The sequence below is a fragment of the Alexandromys fortis genome, unplaced genomic scaffold (assembly GCF_014885135.2).
Source record: "Alexandromys fortis isolate MF-2015 unplaced genomic scaffold, M_Fortis_MF-2015_v1.1 scaffold_87, whole genome shotgun sequence".
Classification (NCBI taxonomy): domain Eukaryota; kingdom Metazoa; phylum Chordata; class Mammalia; order Rodentia; family Cricetidae; genus Alexandromys; species Alexandromys fortis.
This window is the reverse complement of record NW_026067971.1, coordinates 7147953-7169435: the sequence shown is the minus strand read 5'-3', so window position 1 is coordinate 7169435 and position 21483 is coordinate 7147953. Positions and strand designations below refer to the sequence as shown.

At 44.3% G+C, this 21483-nt stretch overlaps 2 protein-coding genes across 11 annotated transcripts in view; one reads left to right on the top strand and one right to left on the bottom strand.

Annotated features, from left to right (window-relative positions):
- Rpap2 (RNA polymerase II associated protein 2) overlaps positions 1 to 12672 on the bottom strand; it is a 62917-nt gene extending 50245 nt beyond the window's left edge. For 2 of the 3 annotated variants that reach the window (XM_050155590.1, XM_050155591.1), the window contains exons 1-6: positions 12526 to 12672; positions 11855 to 11900; positions 9174 to 9288; positions 8120 to 8218; positions 7856 to 7921; positions 6318 to 6406 (exon numbers count right to left, since the gene is read on the bottom strand). In XM_050155590.1, coding sequence (XP_050011547.1) covers positions 6318 to 6406; positions 7856 to 7921; positions 8120 to 8218; positions 9174 to 9288; positions 11855 to 11900; positions 12526 to 12598 — 488 coding nt within the window. In that variant the 5' untranslated portion in view covers positions 12599 to 12672. Of the gene's footprint in view, positions 1 to 6317; positions 6407 to 7855; positions 7922 to 8119; positions 8219 to 9173; positions 9289 to 11854; positions 11901 to 12503 lie in introns of all 3 variants that reach the window. The other variant, XM_050155592.1, reaches the window with a different exon arrangement.
- The window catches only part of Glmn (glomulin, FKBP associated protein), a 110100-nt gene that overhangs the window by 68203 nt on the left and 20414 nt on the right, over positions 1 to 21483 (top strand). For 5 of the 8 annotated variants that reach the window (XM_050155597.1, XM_050155595.1, XM_050155596.1 and 2 more), the window contains exons 1-3: positions 12782 to 12864; positions 13767 to 13816; positions 14831 to 14956. In XM_050155597.1, coding sequence (XP_050011554.1) covers positions 13778 to 13816; positions 14831 to 14956 — 165 coding nt within the window. In that variant the 5' untranslated portion in view covers positions 12782 to 12864; positions 13767 to 13777. The other 3 variants (XM_050155593.1, XM_050155599.1, XM_050155594.1) reach the window with 3 other exon arrangements.

Sequence of the window (21483 nt, the reverse complement as noted above, 5' to 3'; positions counted from 1 at the left end):
ATTGGAAAAAAAGAAAGCATCTTCAACAAATGGTGCTGGTTTAACTGGATGTCAGTCAGCAGGTAGAAGAATGCAAATAGATCTGTATCTATCACCCTGCACAAAACTCAAGTCCAAATGGATCAAATAAAACTAGACACACTGATAGCCTTGAATGCATTGGCACTGGAGACAACTTCCTGCACAGAACACCAATAACACAGGCACTAAGAACATCAATAAATGGGACTCCATGAAACTGAAAAGCTTCTGCAAGGCAAAGGACATCATCAATAGGACAAAACAGCAGCCTACAGAATAGGAAAAGATTTTCACCAATTCTACATCCAACAAAGGGTTAATATATAATATAAAGAACTCAAAAAACTGGAAATCAACAATTCAAATAATTAAAATAAAAAACGGGGTACAGATCTAAACAGAATTCTCAGCAGAGGAATCTCAAATGGCTGAGAAGCACTTAAAGAAAAGTTCATCTCCTTAGCCATCAGGGAAATGCAAAGCAAAACAACTCTTGAAATTCAATTTTACACCTGTTAGAATGGCTGAGATCAAAAACACAAGCAACAGCTCATGCCGGAGCAAAGGAAACACTGCTCCATTGCTGGTGGGAGTGCAAACTTGTACAGCCACTACGGAAATCACTACGACGGTTTCTCAGAAAACTGGGACTCAATCTACCAAGATGCAGCTTTCCACTCCTGGGCCCAGACCTGGGCACTGCATCCACCTCAGGCACACCTGCTCAGTCATGTTGCCTGCAGGTTTACTCATAGCAGTCAGAACCTGGAAGCCACCCAGATGCTCCTCAACGGAAGAATTAAAGAAAATGTGGTTCCTTTACACAGTGGAGTACTGTTCAGATGTTAAAAGCAGTGACATCGTGAAATGTGCAGGCAAATGGGTGGAGCTAGAAAAAAAAACATCCTGAGTGAGGTAACCCAGACCTATGAAGAAAAGCATGGTGTGTGCTCACTTATATATGGACGTTAGCTGTTAAATAGAGGATAATTATGCTACAATCTACAGACCCAGAGAAGCTACATAACAAGGAGGGCTCAAGAGGGGACACACAGATCTCCCTTGGAGGGGATAAATACTGCAGCTAGACTGGGGCAGGTGGGAGAGAATACTGGAGAGATGACTGGAATCTGGGGCATGGAGAGGGCTGATACAGAAACCCAGTGCAGTGGAAACTCCCTCGACTCTACGAGAGTGACCCTAGAGAAGTCTCATAGTCATGGAGACTGAACTGGCCATCTTCCATAACCAGGCAAAGTTTCCAGCAGTGGGGCTGCCTGCAAGATATGCTGAGGTAATGTTGGCACAGGACCTGTGGGAGTGGCCAACTAATGACTGGAACTGGTCCCACTTGAGACCCATGTCCTGAGAAGGAACCCACCCGTGACACTGCTGAAGGGCCAGAACCAGAGGCTGGACAGCCCAGAGACCCAGGATAGGAACAAACAGGACTGGGAGAAAAAGTCAATGAAATGATTCCTAATGATACTCTGCTATACTCATAGATCGATGTCCAGCCCAACTCATCAGAGAAGCAGCATCCAGCAACCACTGGAACAGATGCAGAGACCCACAGCCAAATACTAAGCAGAGCCAGGCAAACCCTGCACAAGAGAGGGAGGAAAGACGGTGGGAGCCAGAGGGATGGAGAACACCAGGAGAATACAGCCTACAGAGTCAACTAAGCAGGGTTCTGAGGGGATCACAGGGCTGAAGTGACTATTACAGACCCTGTATGTGTCTGAGCTTGATGTTTTGTGAGGGCTCCTAAGAGTGGGAGTGGGGGTGTCTCTGACTCTTGCCTGCTCTTGGGACCCTTTCCCCCTACTGGGCTGCCTCGTCCAGCCTTGACATGGGGGCTTGGATCTAGACTTATGGTAACTACTTATGCTGTGTTTGGTGATATCTCTGGGAGGCTGCTCTTTTTTTTTTTTTTTTTTTTTTTTTTAAGGGAAATGAAAGAGGAGTGGTTGTGGGGGGGGGGGGGGGGGGGGNGGAGGCGGGGGAGGGGTTGACCTGCAGTTGGGATGTAATGTATGAGAGAATAAAAATTTTAAAAATAAATAATTTATCCTATTTTCATTAAAGCCAATCTAGGTGACTGTTTTCATTTTTTTTTCTTGAGACATGATTTAGCCTCAAACTCACAGGTAGTGGAGAATGACCTTCAATTCCTAATCCCTCTGCCGAAACCTTAGACTCACAGGTGTATGTCACTGCACCTGGCTCTAGTGCCGTGGTTCTCAGTCTTCCTAATGCTGCGACCCTTCAGTGCAGTTCCTCATGTTGTGGTGGCCCCCACCATAAAATTATTTTCACTGCTACTTGATAACTGTAATTTTTCCACTGTTATAAGCCATAATGTAAATATCTGGTATGAAGAATATGTGATATGTGACCCCTGTGAAAAGATATGTTCATACACACACACACGTGTGTGTGCGCGCGTGTGCAACACTTGCAAAGTGTATGTACACACTTACAGCTGGTTGCCAACAGTCCTCCCTGTGGGGGCCTCAAAGCTCTTCAGACACAGTGAAATCTTTTCAGAAGGAGTTTATTCTGATCACTGAGCAGAGGTGGCTGCTCAGGGAGGTTATAAAAGTTGCTCTGCAGAGGTTTTTGGCTTCCTCCCCTCAGGTTATACATGTTTATTGCTGAGAACTGATATGTAAAAATCCCCAGCTCTAGGCCACATGATGCGTTTAGCTCTGTCAGCATTAACCATTCACACAGATGTGATATTTAAAGACAAAATCGGCTGTTCAACACTTGTCCTTCCTTTTTAGATTTTAACTCATAATTCTAGAAAGTCCTGCCCCAAGCTCTGCCAAACTCTACTTGTATAAAACCATATGGGATTTATAAATTCAAGCGCAGACTATGTAGAAGCACACTGTTTCAGCAACAGAACTGTATGTGGTCTGTTTCTGAGCAGGAGCTGGGTGAGCAACTCCTCAGTCACACTGGGGGACATCACGCAGATGAACACAGCACGACCTCGTGGTTGTCTTGGGCAGACTACGGGGAGATGCCTGCGAGAAGCACTGTTCCCCAGCACTTGAGGATGTGTTTTAATTGTAGACATTTTTCACTATAATGAATGACTTCCTAACTCTAACACAAAGTTAGGGAATTATATATCAAATTCATCCAAGTATTCACAGCGACGTACGAGCGACTGAATTGGGTCAGATTAGTTACTCTGTTTCCCTGACATGCTCTAAAACATGACACACTCTAAAACACCCCGGCTTCCCTTCTCATCTAAACTTCGACCCAGTCTTCTCTCAGCCTTCCTCTTTACAAAAACAGCAAGCTGGTTCGTCTAAACGCCTATCAGACCGCGCCTGTGACAAGGCCGCCCAAGTCTGTCCAGTTTCATTCTGACCGAACATCAGAACGGGCGAACACAGACGTAGACTTCTGCTTCCACAAGGGAGGAACAGTGGTCTAGTGCTTAAAGACCACTGTGTGGTACTAAAAACCCAAACTAGAGTGAACCAAACAGAGCTCTTCAAACTGCGGGTGACAAACCACACAGGTAATCGGCATGTCATAAAAGTGGTAGAAAAAAACTGTTCTTAAAGGCATATGCATGTATTAGACTATAATGCAAGATGCATTAATGAAAAAGTTTATAATTAATTGCATAAGATATTAATTACTTGAATGGATTTAAAATTTGTATTTTAAATTTACCATTAAATTGCTATAGTAAAATTTACATTTATTACTTAAAAATCTCTGCATTAAACAATAAGAACAGCTGTTCTAAAAGGCAGCAACACATTGAAAAACCATTCTCAGTGACAACAGTGACCTCTAGTGGATTTGTTAAACTACAACACGGCCACAGTGAAGCTTCTAGCGTGAGAAAGTAGGATTTGGCTGTACCACACTGTTAGACACAGTGGGGGCTCTGCTTAGACAAAGGGCAGCTGTCACTAATGCCCATCAGTCAGCAGAGCACAGCGGGGAGGAGCCTGACTTCAGACAGGGTCTATCATAGCTCACAGGATAGGCTCCATTTTTGAAAGGACACTCAACAAAGGAACTGGATTGACTCTATGGATCTTTTAGGCTTTTGAGAATCTTCTAGACCAATACCAGAGCAAGGTCTGCTCAAAAGACCTTGTGTACTGGGAGGAACGTGGTGTGACATGGCCTGACACACACTCTACAGTGTGACCACACTGGGAAAAGGGATGAACCATGCATGCCGTGGGCAAGGAGGAACATGGTGTGAGATCTTTACTGTGCTATTCAGAATGATTTATAATTAAGAATTTATGAAGTACTTCTGGAATCGTCCATCTAATATTTTTAGATTATAGTTAATGCTGGTAACTGAAAAGATGGGAAGTGGAACACTGGCCAAGAGAGGGTCCCTGTAGGCAGCCAATGTCCAATCCCCAACCAACTCCCTTGAGCTTTTCTCTTCCGTTTACAGTTTGTCATTAGGTGATGTCATGAAATTTATATCATACATACTCAGCAAAGTTATTAAACAATTTCACTCACGTATTTATTCTGTTATCTTAATTACCATTAAATTCAAGGCTGAGATTTATGATACACATGTATATGCATGTGCATGTATTGCCTTGCCATGAGCATGTGTGTGCCTTGCCATGAGCACGTATGTGCCTTGCCATGTGTGTGTCTTGTCAGGCACTAAGTGTACAGTGAGTACTCTGGAAATTAAGGGCATTTGTCTAGATTAGGGGAATAAAGGGCTATTTTCATCTTTTTTCCTCCACTAAAATTAAGAAAGGTTATATAAACAAGATGAAGCTCAATAACCAAAAGTGACATAGATCAAGGCTTCAAGTTACGAGGAAAAGTAGACATTCTGAAGAGATAGGATGAGGCTTAGGAAAAGGTCAGCGAAGAGTTACTGAGTCAGAGGAAAACAGTTGGTAGGAAAATGCCTTCTCCTTCGTTCCTTCCTTCCTTCCTTCCCACAGTGTCTCATTTGGGCCAGGCTGGCCTGGGGTTTACTATGTAGATAAGGAGGGCCTTCGCTCTGGGTCATCCTGCCTCCTCGGAATTTGGGGATTCCAGGCACGTACAATCATGTCTGGCTTGGTAAATGGTTTTGAAGTAGGTATAAGGATGTGACAGAGGGCTGAATTTAACAAGCAGAGAATATATCTTTGGAAATAAAAGACAAAGACAACTTGAGCCATTGGTGTTGCTCAGGGGGAGAGGAGTGCTGCTGGTTTGGGTCAACCGTCGACGGCAGCGGCTCTGGAGAGACGAAGAGTGCGGGTGCCCATTTACCTGGGACGATGGTGCCTTTAGTCTCTAACACGAAAGCTACAGCTAGTGATGAAACGGCCGATTTCGTCTCTATGACGTTCGGTTTAAGGCCACAGGGTGACAGGCAGGCTTCGCATAGGAAGGGATTACAGAGGAACACGCCACCAAAGGTTGCCACTGCTGCCAAGGAACTACAGAATCTAGAGAGGTATCCTTCCATCTTACTCAGGGACAGAATTTAAGGTTTCGTCTGTTTGTCTTAAAGCACAGCTCTAGCATCAACTGCATCTCTTTACAGCTGAGTCGTTGTATTTACTTAGCATCCCTCTTCCCTGTCTGTCCACAAACAACACGCGTCATTTAGGAGGATACTAATGTCACCAAGTGTTTTTGTATTTACTTAGCATCCCTCTTCCCTGTCTGTCCACGAACAACACGCGCTATTTAGGAGGATACTAATGTCACCATGTATTTGTCTGGAGTTTCTATACAGTTTAGTTGGATAATGATAACAACTGTTGCTTTTACTAATAAATTTCTTTAAATTCTACATCAGTAAAATACTACAAGTGTTTAATTATTTCCTGAAGCAAAAGCCTTCAAATGTTTTAGCAAAAAGGTACTTTTATATTGGCTTTTTTAAAGCTCAGGGTACTGCAGTCATTGTAACAAAACCCGCTATCTTAGCAGTAAAGTGAGTTCAGCCAGATTCCCAAGAGCCAGTGTCTTCTGAAAAAAGTCACTACTTTAATCCAGGATTGTTACACGAGCAGGATTCACCCTGGGCAAAGCAAGGGCCAGAATGCGAACTCCAGTTTTGTGATCAAAATTACAACATTAGAGAAAAACACTTGCAGGTAAGGTTTCCCATTTAAAAATCCTTAGTAACTATGCTTAAGATACAGTCACTTCCCAGAGCTAAACTGTGTGAACAGTGACCCTCTGCTGAGAACTCAGCCTGCTCTCGGCCAGCGTCAAAAGCAGGAGGTTACCCGACCACTGGAGCAAACAAGACAAAAAGATTCAATTACCTCTCTTCCTCTCGAACCCATACTGGAGTTTTCGGAATTTGTGTTTCAAAAAACTTAGATGCTCTGTAACAAAAATTGCTGCAGAAAGACTGGAAAGGAACATTTAAAATTAGCTCATTATGTTTCTTCTTACAAACACAGCCTACAGAGAACATGAATGAGAAAATCAAAGAATAAAAGGAAACACTGAGAGCAAAGGACCATATAAATGGGCTATACTGTATTTGTCCTTTTGTGTTGCTTTGCTTCACTTAATGTCTTAGAAGTTCCTATGTCATTTACTTTCTTTTTAAAATTAGAATATTATTTCACTATATGTCTATACTATATTATATAGCTATGAATACTTTTATACATATACCCCGGTACACACGGCCCAGGAATTTCTTCACGGCATGTAACATAATAAAAAGGCTTGGTCACCAAGAATGTGAGACGCTTCTGGGCTCCTGGCTTTACTTAGCGTTAAGGAGCCTCTCTAATATGTAAGAGGCTCTGGTTCTGAGCCACAGCCTTCCCCACTTCCTGGTGTAAAACTGAGATTCCAAAATGGGCTTTCAACATGGCTGTAACATCATCTATTCCCACCAGCTCCTTTTGGAGTTGTACAACCAACTCACTGTGTTTACACTAGCTTTAGCGTGTTCTCACACGTTCACTAGCCATTTGCACCTGGCACATGGAAGTCTCCCTTTCGTTTGCCTTCCTTTCTCTTAGACTACACATTCTGGCCATGAATCCGTAGGAAATATAACTTCACACTTTTCACTTGTTTTATCCTCTCTTTCTCAGTATTATTATTATTATTATTGATATTTGTGGCTTTTGCAGAGCCCTGGCTGTCCTGGAACTCGCTCTGTAGACCAGGTGGCTTGAACTCACAGAGATTCCCCTGCCTCTGCTTCCCTGAGATTAAAGGTGTGAGCCACCACACCTGCCTTTGTTTTTCTCACTTTTTAATGAACACTTTCTTTGCTAATTTTCTGTCCAAGTTTATACTCTCCCATCCTGTCTTGAAAGAGGCCTGCTTTCTGGACACACATCTATCCACCCACTTTGTATACGGACTGGGGTGAGTCAGTTCTCACCTTTGGACAACTGTGCCACCTCCAGCTCCTCAAAGACCCACCCTCTCTCTGCTCACATACGAGACTCCTGTCGCCATGTACTGAGGGCTCACAGATGTGTGAATCCGCCCCTGGCTCATCCTTCTTAACCTGGTTTACTTGCCTGTGCTTATACTACTGTGCACTTTCTGTTTTTAAATGTTCAGATCTTTTTTGGGGGAGGGCGGTGGCCCAGAGAAGCCTCAAACCCGCTCAAACCCGCTGCACAGCTGAGAATGACTGGACTCCTGACTCCCCACATCCCGTTCTTAGTTAAAGCTCAAGCAAGAAATTTTCTTAACACCTTAGTTTTATATAGAAACATCTGTTACTGTAGTTATTGTCTAACAGACAAATTTTAAAGTAAAATTTAGAATTTTATTTAATATCATTTAAAAATTAACTGCCACATTAAACAGCTTTTGAACTTACCTTTCTTTCAGTAATATCGTAGACTTTATTGGTTTTAGTAGAAATTTTATATTTCTGTTTCGGTATCTAAAGAAAAATAAAGCATAATTTACTAAAGAATTTAAGTGAGGGACACAAACTTTATGTCACAGAGAATTAAGTCGTCTATGGTTAATACTTTCGGCCAGTCCAAGTTATCAGTGCATGGCCTCAGGCTTTCGTTCCCGTTCTTTCCACAAAATGTTTGTAGAGACTAACAAACACACTTAGGAGAAGACCACTTACGGCTCCTAGCTTCTTCTGACATAAAGGGTAGCCGCAGAGTTTGATAATGGCCCTCTCGTCCACGACGTCGCTGTAGTGAGCTGGTGTGATCAACATCCCCTGGAACAGGAAGAAAGGGTGTTCCCCAACAGATTACAGAACAGATCACGAACGACCGTGAAGTCGGATTAGAGGAGCACATGAGGAAAAGTGCTTCCGTGAGTGTCTGCCGGACACGTGCGTCTGGGCGGACAAGATGACCCGAGGGAAAAGGTTTCTGCTGCCAAGCATGACAGCCCGAGTTTCTCCTCCGGGACCCACATGGCAGGACAGATCTGCATGCACACGCATGCCGTGGCATGGCATGTGCGCCCACCCCACTAGTAATAAAGGAAACTTAATCATATGTTATAACTACATACGTTGTATGTATTTAATCATACATTGTAACTACGGCCATCTTACTATGTACTTTTTATTAATTCATTTTAAAGTCATTATAAAGCAAGAACTATTATCAGAGTTGGTAATTTTAAAAGACAGATCATACATTCTGGATCTAAGGACTGAAATAAAATTTAAAGGTTCCAATAGTGCAGGGAAGTCTCATAGACCAAGACACGCTAGACTGGGGGACCGGAGATGGCTCTGCCGGAGGACCTGAGTTTGGTTCCCACCCATCCGCATCAGGCTGTTCATAAATGCTGGCAACTCCAGCTCCAGAGGAACCGATGTCCTCTTTTGGACTCCACAGGTAACTAAACATACGTGGAATGCACTCACACATACATACGTACAGTTTTTAAAAATGATGGTGCTGGAGACACAGTTCAGTGGTTGAGAGCATTTGTTGCCCTTGCCGAGGTTTTTGAGTTTGGTTCTGTGCTGGGTAGATCACAATCACCTACAACACCAGCTCCAAGGGATCTGACACCCACTTCCAGACTCTGGGCACTGTACACTCAAAGTGCACACACAAACACGAACATATGTACAAGACACTCATACACATAGGTAAGTCCTTACAGACAGATGTCGTATTTAAAATCTGGTAATTTGTCAACTTCATACATACACACTCCTTTAGGAATTCCTCTGTGATGTTTTCTTCCAGAAGCTGCTCGACAATGCGCACAGCCTTCCTCTCACACTCCACCTTCCTCTGCACTGCGGCTTCGAGTTCCGCGCGCCTGAAATGCCAGTGAGAAAGTTAGTCCCCTGAGAAGACTTCTATCTGCAACACTCCATGCTTTAAAAGCCACCACTAACCTATCATTTTGCCAATAAAGTCTGTAGTTTTTAACCCTGCCACTTCTGATCCAATACCTTTCAAAAAGTAAGCAAACTATCCATTACAGTGTGCAGATGGAAGCTGGCCATGAGGATTAATCCCAGGCTCTGAGCACAAGAAGGCACTTAGAGACACCTATAGACAAGGAGGACGGGTATGGTGGTCCATGTCCACAATCACAGCACCTGGGAGGTGGAGGCGGGAAGACTCAGGGTTCAAGGATAGCATGGACGACGTAGAAAGAACCTGTATCTTAAAAGACAGTATGTTTCTTCCTTTATTACAAAGTCTTACTTAGTAACTATATGGATATGAGGAAGCCTTATTCTAGTGAGCAGTGGGATCCTGTCAGTCCTCTGTGGCCCCGTGTACATGGAACGTAATGATAAGGCTATCTTGATAAGCGATCTCCACACAGTCCAACTGTGAGAGCTGTTTTAAGACAGCCCAGGTCCCACCAGAGTCTTCATAAACCAGAAGAGGAGGAGCGCCTAAAATGGGCAGTCACAAGTGTCCTGGAGACACCTCTGTAGTCCCCGATGCTCCTCCCTCCCTCTCACACCTGGACCTGGGAATATTCTTGTGTGTCCTTCCTACTTTCATTAACTTTTGAGACTTTAGACTCCTGGATTTTGCCTAGAGCAATGTGTCCCCACCGTAACTTGGAAGTCTGGGACAGTTTTGCCAACAATTCTTATTTTAAAATGCATACATTAAAATGGGCATTTTGAAACTAAACACCTATTTTTTCCTACCACTTCATCAAGATCATCTTATTGTTATTTCAAGATACTAACGATGGAGATCAGGGCCTCATCGGTGCTAAGAAGGCACTCGACTACTGAGGGACAATCCCTAACTCCAACTCCATACAGAGACCACTCCTGTATCAAACACAAAAAATATAAACAGATTACAGTTCTTTATAGTAGATATGAAAAGCTTCATGAAAAACTATTTTTCTCATTTTGTACCCACCCATCAATAAAAGTCATGTCAGCTTGACTTTTATCAACGACACTGAATGAGCCATTGTCTTCCTGACTGACAGATACCTACAGCTGCTTCCCTTGGGTTAGTGTTGCTCCTTCTGTCTCGAATGATGACAATCGGTATGGCTGTGTTGGAAGTTTTGTGTCAACTTGACATAAGCTACAGTCGCCTGAGGGAGCCTCAAACAAGAAAGTGCCTCTGTAAGACTGGGCTGCCTGCTGGCCTGTAGGGCATTTTCTTAATTAGTGATTGGTGGGGAAGAGTCCAGCCCACTGTGGGTGGCGCCAGCCCTGGGCTTAAGGTTCTAGGTTCTTTAAGGAAGCAAGCTGAGCAAGCCATGGGGAACTCGCCAGTAAGTAGCACCCTTCCTTGGGTTCCTGCCCTGTTTGAGTTCCTGTCCTGACTTCCTTCAATGATGAACAGTGATGTGGAAGTATAAACCAAATAAACCCTTTCCTCCCAAGTTGCTTTGGCTATGGTGTTTCATCACAGCAATGGAAACACTAACTAAGACAGTGGGGTATGGAGCAGGTCGCAGGCATTCTGCTCTTGGATTCCTTTACAGTCTTAAAATTAAAGTTTGCTGTTCTGCACTTTACAAACTCAATTTCTCACTGTGACATGCTGGGTACTACATGAACAGAATTCCGCCTCCTTCTTCCCCTCTTGGAATGTCATACACCATCCCACCTCAGGGTCCTCATCCATATTATCACCCCAGCTGTTAGTCTCTCATCTCTACTGTCTGCTTTACACTGTCTGAAGACTTTTAGAAAACCCACAGGTCTGCCGATCTAAGTCACTGGCCCCTCCTCCATCGCCAGCCTTTTTCTTACAGCACCCACGGCAATTTGTGACGACATACGGCTATTTCTCATAACCCAAATACAGGCCATCTCGTATTTGGAAAATATCTAGAAGAAGAACTAGCAAATCTTGGGGTGAAGAGCCACAGATACATTTAATGTCTCCACAGACAACTCCTGTCCTGAGATCTTCTGGGACATGAGAGACCCAACAATAAAGACGGTTTGGTTTGTTTGTTTTTAAATCCGTACTTAATGTTACGAAGGAGGCAAAAGGTTCCAAAGAGCCTGGCATATACAACAGTAAGTGTGCGCCCGAAGAGAAGGGAAAGGGACTACTCGGTTAATTCAGGAACGGCGTTCCCTACAGTCCGAGCCTCCAGTTTGATTTCTTAAAGCTGGAGGATGTAACAGTTGTGAGAATTAATAGTGCTTCCTACGTCTTCTCGTAAGTATGTTCTCCAAAACAGGTATCCATGATCGTTTTTAACTGTTCGGGCGAACACAGCACAGAACAGTGTGCTTTTTTTTTTTTTTTTTTTAGCACGTATGAAGCCTGAAGGAAGCTCGATTCCCAAGACCAGAAAAAAAAACATCAGGACCAAAACATCTGATTCGATTAATGAGATAAAAAGAGAGTGAAATGCAGTTGTCCACGTGGTCTACCTTCTGGAAGCGTCTTCTGGCTTGAGGGCCCTTGTCTGTTTAGTGCCTGCAAAGGAAGAGACCAGTGAGGGTAAACACACATTTAGTGCATAGTCTTACCCCAACAACCCACCCTGTGGCCCGCGTTTCCTTTTCTCTCACATTTCCAACTCCAACTTGCAAAAAAGGGTAAACAGGAAGGAAATTTCACAGTTTCTGTAAATTAACTACATTTCAATTTTTCTTGACCAAAATCTGTCTCTTTGGGGACTGGTTGTTTTCATGTATCATATCTACTTTAATCAAGTGCTTAAAAAAAAAACCCAAACTGGGTACTTTTACGATAGATATTTCTCGTCTCCCAAATGGACAGTTTGCCTTAAAAAAGGAATCTGGAATCTCAGAGACCCGGTACCAAGGCACAAGGTTCAAAGCAGCTGAACACCCCTGTCTCGGCCACTTGTTCCCTAGGGGCCCCCAGCCCAGCCACGCAGGGGGAGATCCTGAAACACCTGCGTAAGAGTGTGGGATTCTTGCGGTATTCTTTCCCCGACCGCACCAGGGAAGCGGTGGGGAGCCACCCGCCACCCGGAGCCCTCCCTCCCGGGGACGGCCTCGGCCAGCACTCCGCGCGTGCGTAGTACTCAAACCAGGGCCTCAGGGTCCACACCTGAAGAGGCTCGCATTCCTACCTGCAGCCTTCCGGTGGGTGCTGGAGGCCCGGGCACTCGGGCCCAAACAGTGAGGAGCAGCAGAGGCAGCCATAGGAAATGCCGTCGGAAGGCAAGGGGAGGGTTTGCGCGGCGGCCGCGAGGCTCCGCCTCCACGCGTTGCCCGGACCGGGCTGGGGGCGGGCCTAGGGAGGGCGGGGCGAGCGCCGGAGGGGGCGGGCCTAGGGAGGGCGGGGCGAGCGCCGGAGGGGGCGGGCCGAGGGGGGAGGAGCGAGCGCCGGAGGGGGCGGGCCCAGGAGTGCGGCCTGCGCTGGCCGAGGTGGTGGAGGAAGGAGGTGGAGAGAGCGCGCGGTCTGGCGGGTAGGTGGACGTGCTGGGTCGGGTTGGTCCCGGCTCTCTGGCCAGGATCCGCGCAGCACGCGGCTCGCCTGCTAGGCCCCTTGAGGTGCTGGAGCTTGGACGCTCTGCCCAGCAGGAACAGGGAGACGGGGACAAATGGCTTCCCCTCGGCTCAGCCCATAGGCGCGGTAGGGTGTGATTTTCCTGTCCTCTCCTGCGGGGCAGATTCCAGCCCCCTGCGGCACAGAGTCCTGGTCACCACCGGTGGCCTTGGCTTCGGTGATCTCACTGGCTGGGATTGGTTTGTTACTCTGGGGAGGGCAGGTCCTCTAGAGAAGGGGTGGAGGGCCTCGCAGTCTTTGACTTCTTTGGGTGACTTAATTGTGTTGGATTTCAGTTTTTGTCAATGGGACATTTAAAAAATTCCCTAATGAATAGAATTTTTGTCCCAGGTCTACGGTTTGGATTTTTTTTTTCATGAAAGGAATATTTTCCCCTGTTGGAAAAAAGGTTCTTCTAGGAAGTTCTCTCTAGGGTTCTCTTTCTTTATTCTCTTTTCATTCTTTCACAGTTATGCTTTTTAGGCAATACGATAAGGGCTTTAAAAATGCTTTATTAGCCGGGCGGCGGTGGCGCATGCCTGTAATCCCAGCACTCGGGAGGCAGAGGCAGGTGGATCTCTGGGAGTTCGAGGCCAGCCTGGTCTACAAGAGCTAGTTCCGGGACGGGCACCAAAACTACAGAGAAACCCTGTCTTGAAAAACCAAAAAAAAAAAAAAAAAAAGCTTTATTAGGCTAGCACACGAACGTTCAGTAATAGCATTTGAGCTGTAAAACTTACATTGTGTTCACTGTATTTTCTAATAATTCAGAATGAAACATAATTTTCATGATATCACACAATTAACTGTGTTTTGTATTAGTTCATTTCAGAATGGCTGTGGAGGAACTTCAGAGCATAATAAAAAGATGTGTAAGTAATTCCCTGAAAACACCTTTGAAAACTATGGGAAGTGCATATATTATCTTTAATTACGCTGTGGTCACTCATATATTATTTGCCTTATCTAATTCCTGCTTCTTTGGATTTGTAAATAAACAGCATAAGATCAGGAAGGTAGACTGGATTTTTTAAATTATTTTTTTATTTTTACATGTGTGGCCTTTAATCCTAGTAATTAGGAGGCAAAGGCAAGGGGATCTCTGTGAATTTGAGGGTGGCCTGATCTACGTAGTGATTTTCAAGACAGCCAGGGCTCTGTAGAGAGACCCTGTCTCATAAAAGAGGAGGGCTAGAAAAATGGCTCAGTTGTTCTCACAGAGGACCTGGGTCTATTACCCAACTCCTAGACCCTCTGCTGGCTTCCATGGGCACCAGGCACACACCTACTGTAGGCAAACACTCATATATATAAAATAAAAAAAATCCTAAACTCGTGTGTGTGCCACACACACACACACACACACACACACACACACACATTAAAAAGAAATCCTCAACTCTCAGTGTGTGCAGGTGCTTATGGAAGCCCAAGGTGTCAGATCCACCTGGAGCTGTAGTTGCAGGTAGTTGTGAGCCACCTCACCTGGGTGCTGGGAATTGAACTCAGGTCCTCTGTAATAGCAACATATGCTCTTATCCACCCAGCCATTTCTCTAGCCCCAATATCCATTAATTTTAGACCTATGATTGTTTTCATAGGTTTCTTTGATACAGTAGGTTTAAGATCATGCATTGAGCCATACTGACTCATGCTTATAACCACTATTCAGAGGCTGGGGCAAGAGGATCTGAAGTCTCCAGGTCAGCTTAAACTTCATCATGAGAGCCTGTTTCAAGGGCAAAATAAAGTCAATTGTTAAAATATTTATGTATTTATCGCACTTTCTCTAGAATTTAAGGTTTCCTTTTCTTCCCCGAGACAAAATCAGGAACTCATTCATACCGAATCTATATTTGCATCTGTACTTTTTTCTATTTTAACAGCAAATCCTAGAGGAGCATGATTTTAAAGAAGAGGATTTTGGCCTCTTCCAGTTAGCAGGCCAAAGATGCATCGAGGACGGGCATGTAGACCAGCTGCTGGAAATTATTCAAGAGGAAAAGAACAAGGTGAGCACACTTTGTGTCTACTTTTCAGTCTCTAGTTGGGAAGGGAATGATACATTGTTGTTACTCATTAATCCACTTAGTTATCTTTAGCTTCTTAGTTACTTCTCTACTGCTGTGATTAGACACAGTGACCAAAGCGGTTACCCGGTCTCTGACAGAGGCTGGGTGCCTCAGGAGTCAGCATAGTCCCACAGTGGCTGTCCCCTGCTAGGTGCCTCAGCAGTCCCGTCTGCTGGTCCTCGGTCAATGAAAGCTTTAGGGAATTGGGTTCTGATGATAGTGAAGGAGGCAGCAGCAGCAGCAGCAGCAGCTCACCGCGTACACGCTAGAGGAAGGAAAGGCGAAGGGACAAAAGCTGTGACCTTCCTTCTGTATCCTTCCTGTCTGTGCACTTAGGACACCCCTGCATGTGAGGCTCCCTATTGAGACTGTAATCAACTACAACATACTTTTATAGTCCCCAACACAATTTTGTGAGGATTTGTTTTTGAGACAGTCTTTAGCCCGTGCTGTCCTAGTGTTCTTAAAACTCACTGTGGTTTTTGTTGTGTGTTTGTGGTGTGTGGGGGGAGTATGTACATGTTTGTGTGAGTGCGTGTCAAGGTTAGAAATTGACATTGAGTGCTTTCTTCATCTCTTCCCATGTTTAGAAACAATGTTTCTCACTGAACCTGGAGCTCATAGACTCGTCTAGGCTGGGTGGCCAACAAACTCTAGAGATCTGACTCTCTACTTCCCCAGTGCTTGGATGACCAGTGCTTGCTGGTTTGTCTAGCTTTCCCTAACTCTTTGATTAACAACGCCTGCAGGTGTGCCTAGCTTCCCCAGTGCTTAGATTACCAGTGCACGCCCGTGTCCCTAGCTTTTTGTGCTGGTTCTGGGGATCTGAACACAGGTTCTCATTTTGTGCAGCAAGTATTTTGCTGAGCCATCCCTCTGGTCCCTCGCTCTGCATTTTTAAGTTTTCTTGATTTTCCCAATCACATTATCAAAGGATAACTTCTGACAATACTTTTAGTTGCTACCAATACTAAAGTCACTAATCTTTAAGTTCCGTGCCGGATGTTTTCCATATGCTACCTTATTGAGCCTTCCAGCCTCTCATCAGATAGGCATTGCCATGAAACTCATCTTGTAACACCTACACCTCTAAGCTACTAAAAGGCTGAGGGGGAGGACTACTTGAGCACACAAGTTCAAGACCTCCTGGGCAATATGATAAAAGAAAAAACAATCACTATATAGATAAGAAGCAATCACTGAAAGATACCTCAGCTTTTATGTGACATCCACAATTCAGAATTTGGAGCTCTTGACTCCTTTGCTGGATTTGGGCTTAAAAGAAAGTTCCTTCCTTCCTTCCTTCCTTCCTTCCTTCCTTCCTTCCTTCCTTCCTTCCTTTCTCTTTCTTTCTTTCTTTTCTTTCTGTCTTGTTTGAGACCAGATGGCCTCAAATTGGCTACATAGTTGAGGATGACCTTGAACTCATTATTCTACGACCCCCACCTGGGATCACAGGTGTGTACCACAACATCAGGTTTTCCTGGTGCTGAGGACTGAGCCTTGAGCTTTGTGCATGCTAGGCAAGCACTCTACCGCCTGAGCTGTGGCCCCAGACTTACAAGAAAATTGGGAAAGAATAAAAGAGATGTTGATTATGGGGAATGAGAGCAGGTGAGCCATAAAAAACGGCTGTTTTGGTTTATGGTTTTTTTTTTTTTTGTTTTGTTTTTTTGTTTTTTTGAGACAGGGTTTCTCTGGTTTTGGAGCCTGTCCTGGAACTAGCTCTTGTAGACCAGGCTGTTCTCCAACTCACAGAGATCCGCCTGCCTCTGCCTCCCAAGTGCTGGGATTAAAGGCGTGAGCTACCACCGCCCAGCTGGTTTGTTTGTTTTTCTGTGTTTTTGTTGTTTGGTATTTGCATCTGCTATACAGGATGTGATCTCAATTTTTAAAAAAAAGGCAGCCCAAGTTGAAGAGAAAGCTTGTAAGATGCAAGAAAGTTGCCCTTGAGAATTTTTATCTTTTAAGACAGCAAATATTCAGATGTAGATTTGTATGTGACTCTTTAAGATTAGGTCATTAAAGCGTAAAGGGCAGGGGAGATACTGAGTTCACAAGAGACAGAAAAGAGGCCTAGGATCTCGTCTTTTAAATTTTTTTGGGTAGGAGTATGACGTGCATGTGTATCCATGTTTGTACACGAGAGTGTGGGCGTAGGCATGCTGTGGCGAGAGTATGATGTGCATGTGTGTGTGTCCATGTTTGTACACGTGAGTGTGGGCATAGGCATGCTGTGGTGCATATCAGAGGTCAGAGATGTGTCCTCATCTTGAGTCCCTCTGTTGTTCTGGCCATTGTCTCAGCCCTTAGCGGCCCATCTGTGTCAGCGAGGCAGAGGAGGAAGGAGAGCATGGCATATTGGTCCTCAGGTATTTTGTGGCTGAGTGGTTTATTTTTAGTATGTTTCTAAGTAGTTAATGGGATAGATGTAAAGATAGTGAGGTTTAGGCTCAGTGTCTGGACAGTCATCTTTGTACTCTATAATCTGACAACAACATTGAACACTTGTGGGGGGAGGCTGTTTGTTCATTTCCTGGCCACCCAGACTCCCGAAATAATCACACAGAAACTATATCATTTGCAATACTGTTTGGCCAATAGCTTAGATGTGTTTCTAGTTAGCTCTTATATCCTAAACTAACCCATCTCTATTAATCTGTGCATCACTGTAAGGACGTGGCCTACCAGCAAAGTTTCAGCGGGCTCTGGCAGAGGCTTCTGTCTCCTGTGGCGGCTACATGGATTCTCTCTGACTCCACTTTCTCTCTATATATATCTCTTTCAGCCTGGCTTTACTCTGTTAAGCCACTGACTGAAAGCAGCTTCCTTATTAACCAATGACAATAAAACATATTCACAGCATAAATCACCTCGCACATCAAACATTGATTACAGTTTTATTTTCTTGCCAGATGACAGTTTCAGGATGGGTCCTGATTTACTGCTAATCTGTTTTGTGTTAGTGTTTTTAAAAGCCATACGAAGATGGACTTGTCTTAAGACCCTGTAATGTAGACTTTAACACCTGCTTCTATCCTGGCCAGGGCCACTGTCCTGTGCAGTGTAGGACATTCAGCAGCACTGGTCTCTACCTGTTGTACCCATAGCACCCTCTCTACCAACACCAATCAAAAGTCTTTAGACCTTGTCTTATCCCCTGGGAACTTAAGAGCAAAACTGCCCCCAATGAAAAGCGGCTGGAACGTGGGTAAGCCATGGGCTTGGAGCTGGAGAGATGGAAGCTCTGGTTCTGCCACCGTCTCATGTCAAAGCATTGCAGAGGTATGTCAGGGGTAGGAGTCGGGAGGCAGAGGTGGGTGGAGCTCTGAGTTCGATGCCAGCCTGGTTTTTAAGTCTGTATCTAATTCTTCCTGTATACTGATTTATTCTTTCCCTCCCTAACAAAGACCATGAGATAGTTAACGCTAGAGTCTATAAATTCTGAAAGACATCATTCTACAGTGCCTGGTAAGCTTGTAGCTGATGTTTATAAAATGTTTAGCTAAAATTCAGGATAGGCAAGATGGCTAATGGGTAAAGTCACTTGCCACCAAGTATAGCGATTTGAGTTTATCGCTGAGACCAACAACCTCCAACTTGTCCTCTGACCTCCACACACATGCTGTTTCATATGTGCACACATGTACATACACACACACACTACATACACACACTACACAACACACACACTACATACACACACTACACAATACACACACTACATACACACATACACTACATACATACACGCTACTTACATACACACACACTACATACACACACACACTACATACATACACATTTAAACAGTCCTTTAACTCAGATATATTAAGAGTTTGGCTGGCTATCGTACAGGATCACTTGAAGGAAGTGCAGCTGGCAAAGTGCTGTGCACAGGCTACGACCATTTTGCTTTTTAAGCTTAAGGATAATTGAATTAGAGTTTAAGAGGAAACCTTTCTGGGCCAAGCAAGCTGTAATCTCAGCAGCTGCCCAGGGAATAGAAAAGAAACAAAAGCCTGGGCTTAAACTAAGCTGGCCTAGAGGTCAGCCATGTGGTAGCAGGCAGCCATATGGCGAGAACTGGCGCTGTAGAGAAAGCAAAGAAGCCCACAGTTCCAGAAAAAGTATGTCAGGGCTCTGGCCAGCATCAGAAAGAAACAGAGGAAGGAGGAGGAAAGATGCTAAGTTCCATGGAGGACTGTGCAGGGCCAGGGGCTCTGGGAATGGAAAGTCAGATGTCATTAAGGAACTAATTATCCTGCCTATCTAGGAGCCAGATTTTAAAAGGCGAATTTACTCTAATTCAATAATTCAGAGCCCGGAAGTGGTGGCACACACCTTTAATCCCAGCATTTGGGCAGCAGAGGCGGGCAGATGTCTGTGAGTTCAAGGCCAGCCTAGTGTCCTAGTCTGCAGAGTCAGTTCCAGGACAGACAGGGCTGTTAAACAGAGAAACCCTGTCTAAAAAAAAAAAGGAAAGAAAAAAAAGAAAAACAAAAAAAAGGAAAAGAGTACTTAATATTTAAAGTAATATTTTAAAACTTAGTTACTAATTCATAACATGAATTCTGGAAAGCTAACAGGCATTATCTAGCCTTTATTGTTACCTCCTTTGTTCGCTTCCTTGGTCAACAAGACCTGCTGTGTTACTTTGTAACAGGTTCTGTGCTTGCTACTGGCACTAGATGTAACAATGAACAAAATAGTCTCTGCCCAGAAGAACTCCAGTATTCTGTTCTATTGGTTAGGAACAGTCTTCTCTGTATAGTCCTACCGTCCTGGAGCTCCTATTTAGATCAAACTGGCCTCGAACTCACAGAAATCCTCCTACCTTTGTCTCCTAAATTATGGATTTAAAGGCATGTGGCATCACGCCTGGCTTACAATGTGACATTCTAACACACTCTAAGAAGAGTGGAAGTGTAACAGAGGAAACTGAACCCACGGTGAAGGAGAGGGACTGTGTGGAGATCTGGAAGAAGTAGGGGTGTGAGTTACAGCGCTCTCTGAGATACAAGTGCTGGGCAGAAGACATAACTAGCCCTGGAAGAATATTCAGGGAGATACCTGGGCAGGGAGATGGCTCATGGGCAAAAATACCTGATGACCATGGCCTGGGTTCAATTTCTGGAACCCATGTAAAGGTGGAAGCAAAGGAGATTCCACAGGGTTGTTCCTGGAGCTCCACCTGTGCTCGATGGCGTGTGTCCTCCCCCATCATACACACCGACACACAGAGACAGAGAGTAATAATAATGTATGTATATGTTCAAGTGTGTGTGTGTGTGTGTCTGTCTGTCTGTCTGTGTGGTATTTGGGGGTTTTTGTTTTTTCAAGACAGAGTTTCTCTGTAGCTTTGGAGTCTGTCCTGGAACTAGTAGTTAGCTCTTGTAGACTAGGCTGGCCTCAAACTCACAGAGATCTGCCTGCCTCTGCCTCCCGAGTGCTGGGATTAAAGGTGTAAGCCACCACTACCCAGCCTAGTAATGGATGTCTTTAATGATAATTGAATTCTTAGATTTTGTTCATTAAAATTTGTACTTCATTTTCTACCATATTCTAAGCATCAATTTCATTGAATGAAAAGAGAAAGGTGAATTTTTAAAAACTGACATGACTATAGATCTCTAATGTACTTCAGTTCAGACCTTCAGACAGTAAAAGATAGACAGCCGCCTTTCGTCCGAGTCAGTGTATTTGGATATTTCCATCACAGTGTTTGGAGCCTGTGAAAGCACAGTGTCATGGGTGGCCAACTGGGGAGAACCACTCGGGTCTAGGAACGCAAGACCAGCCTGGGGAGCATCTTAAGACCTTGTCTCAAAACAAGAACAACCAAAGCAAATAATTGTCAGAAAGGCAACTTTAATATTTATGCTGCAGCTTGATAAAAACACCCACGTGTCTGACTGATCCAAGCAAAGCTGACGATAATTCCTCTCTGTGAGGGGTCTTCACAGCTTGATAAAGCTCCTTGAATTTCTCTAAGGCTTGGGGATGCTCACATGCACACACTGCTGTTTGAGAGCCTTGGTTGGTAGGGATCCTCACACACACATGAGATTTTTCTCTGATGTGTTAGAACCTAGTGTATTAGATGCTATGTGTATGGTATGTATTAATGACTGAAAGAAAATAGAGCTGGGATACATTGCTAATTTTGAAAATCTGGTTTTGAGATGAATGCGAATCATTAATTGTGAAGATAAACTTTTGTGTGGGAAGCATTTGACATGTGTTTGAAAAGAGAAGAAAATTGCCTGGCAGTGGTGGTGCGTGTCTTTAATCCCAGCACTCAGGATGCAGAGGCAGGCGGATCTCTGTGAGTTTGAGTTTACAGAGTGAGTTCGAGGACAGCTAGGGCTACATAGAGAAACCCTGTCTCAAGAAAAAAAAAAGAAAAGAAAGTTATGTGTGGGAGAGAATAAAAATGAAGTCACATATCTATCTATCTATCTATC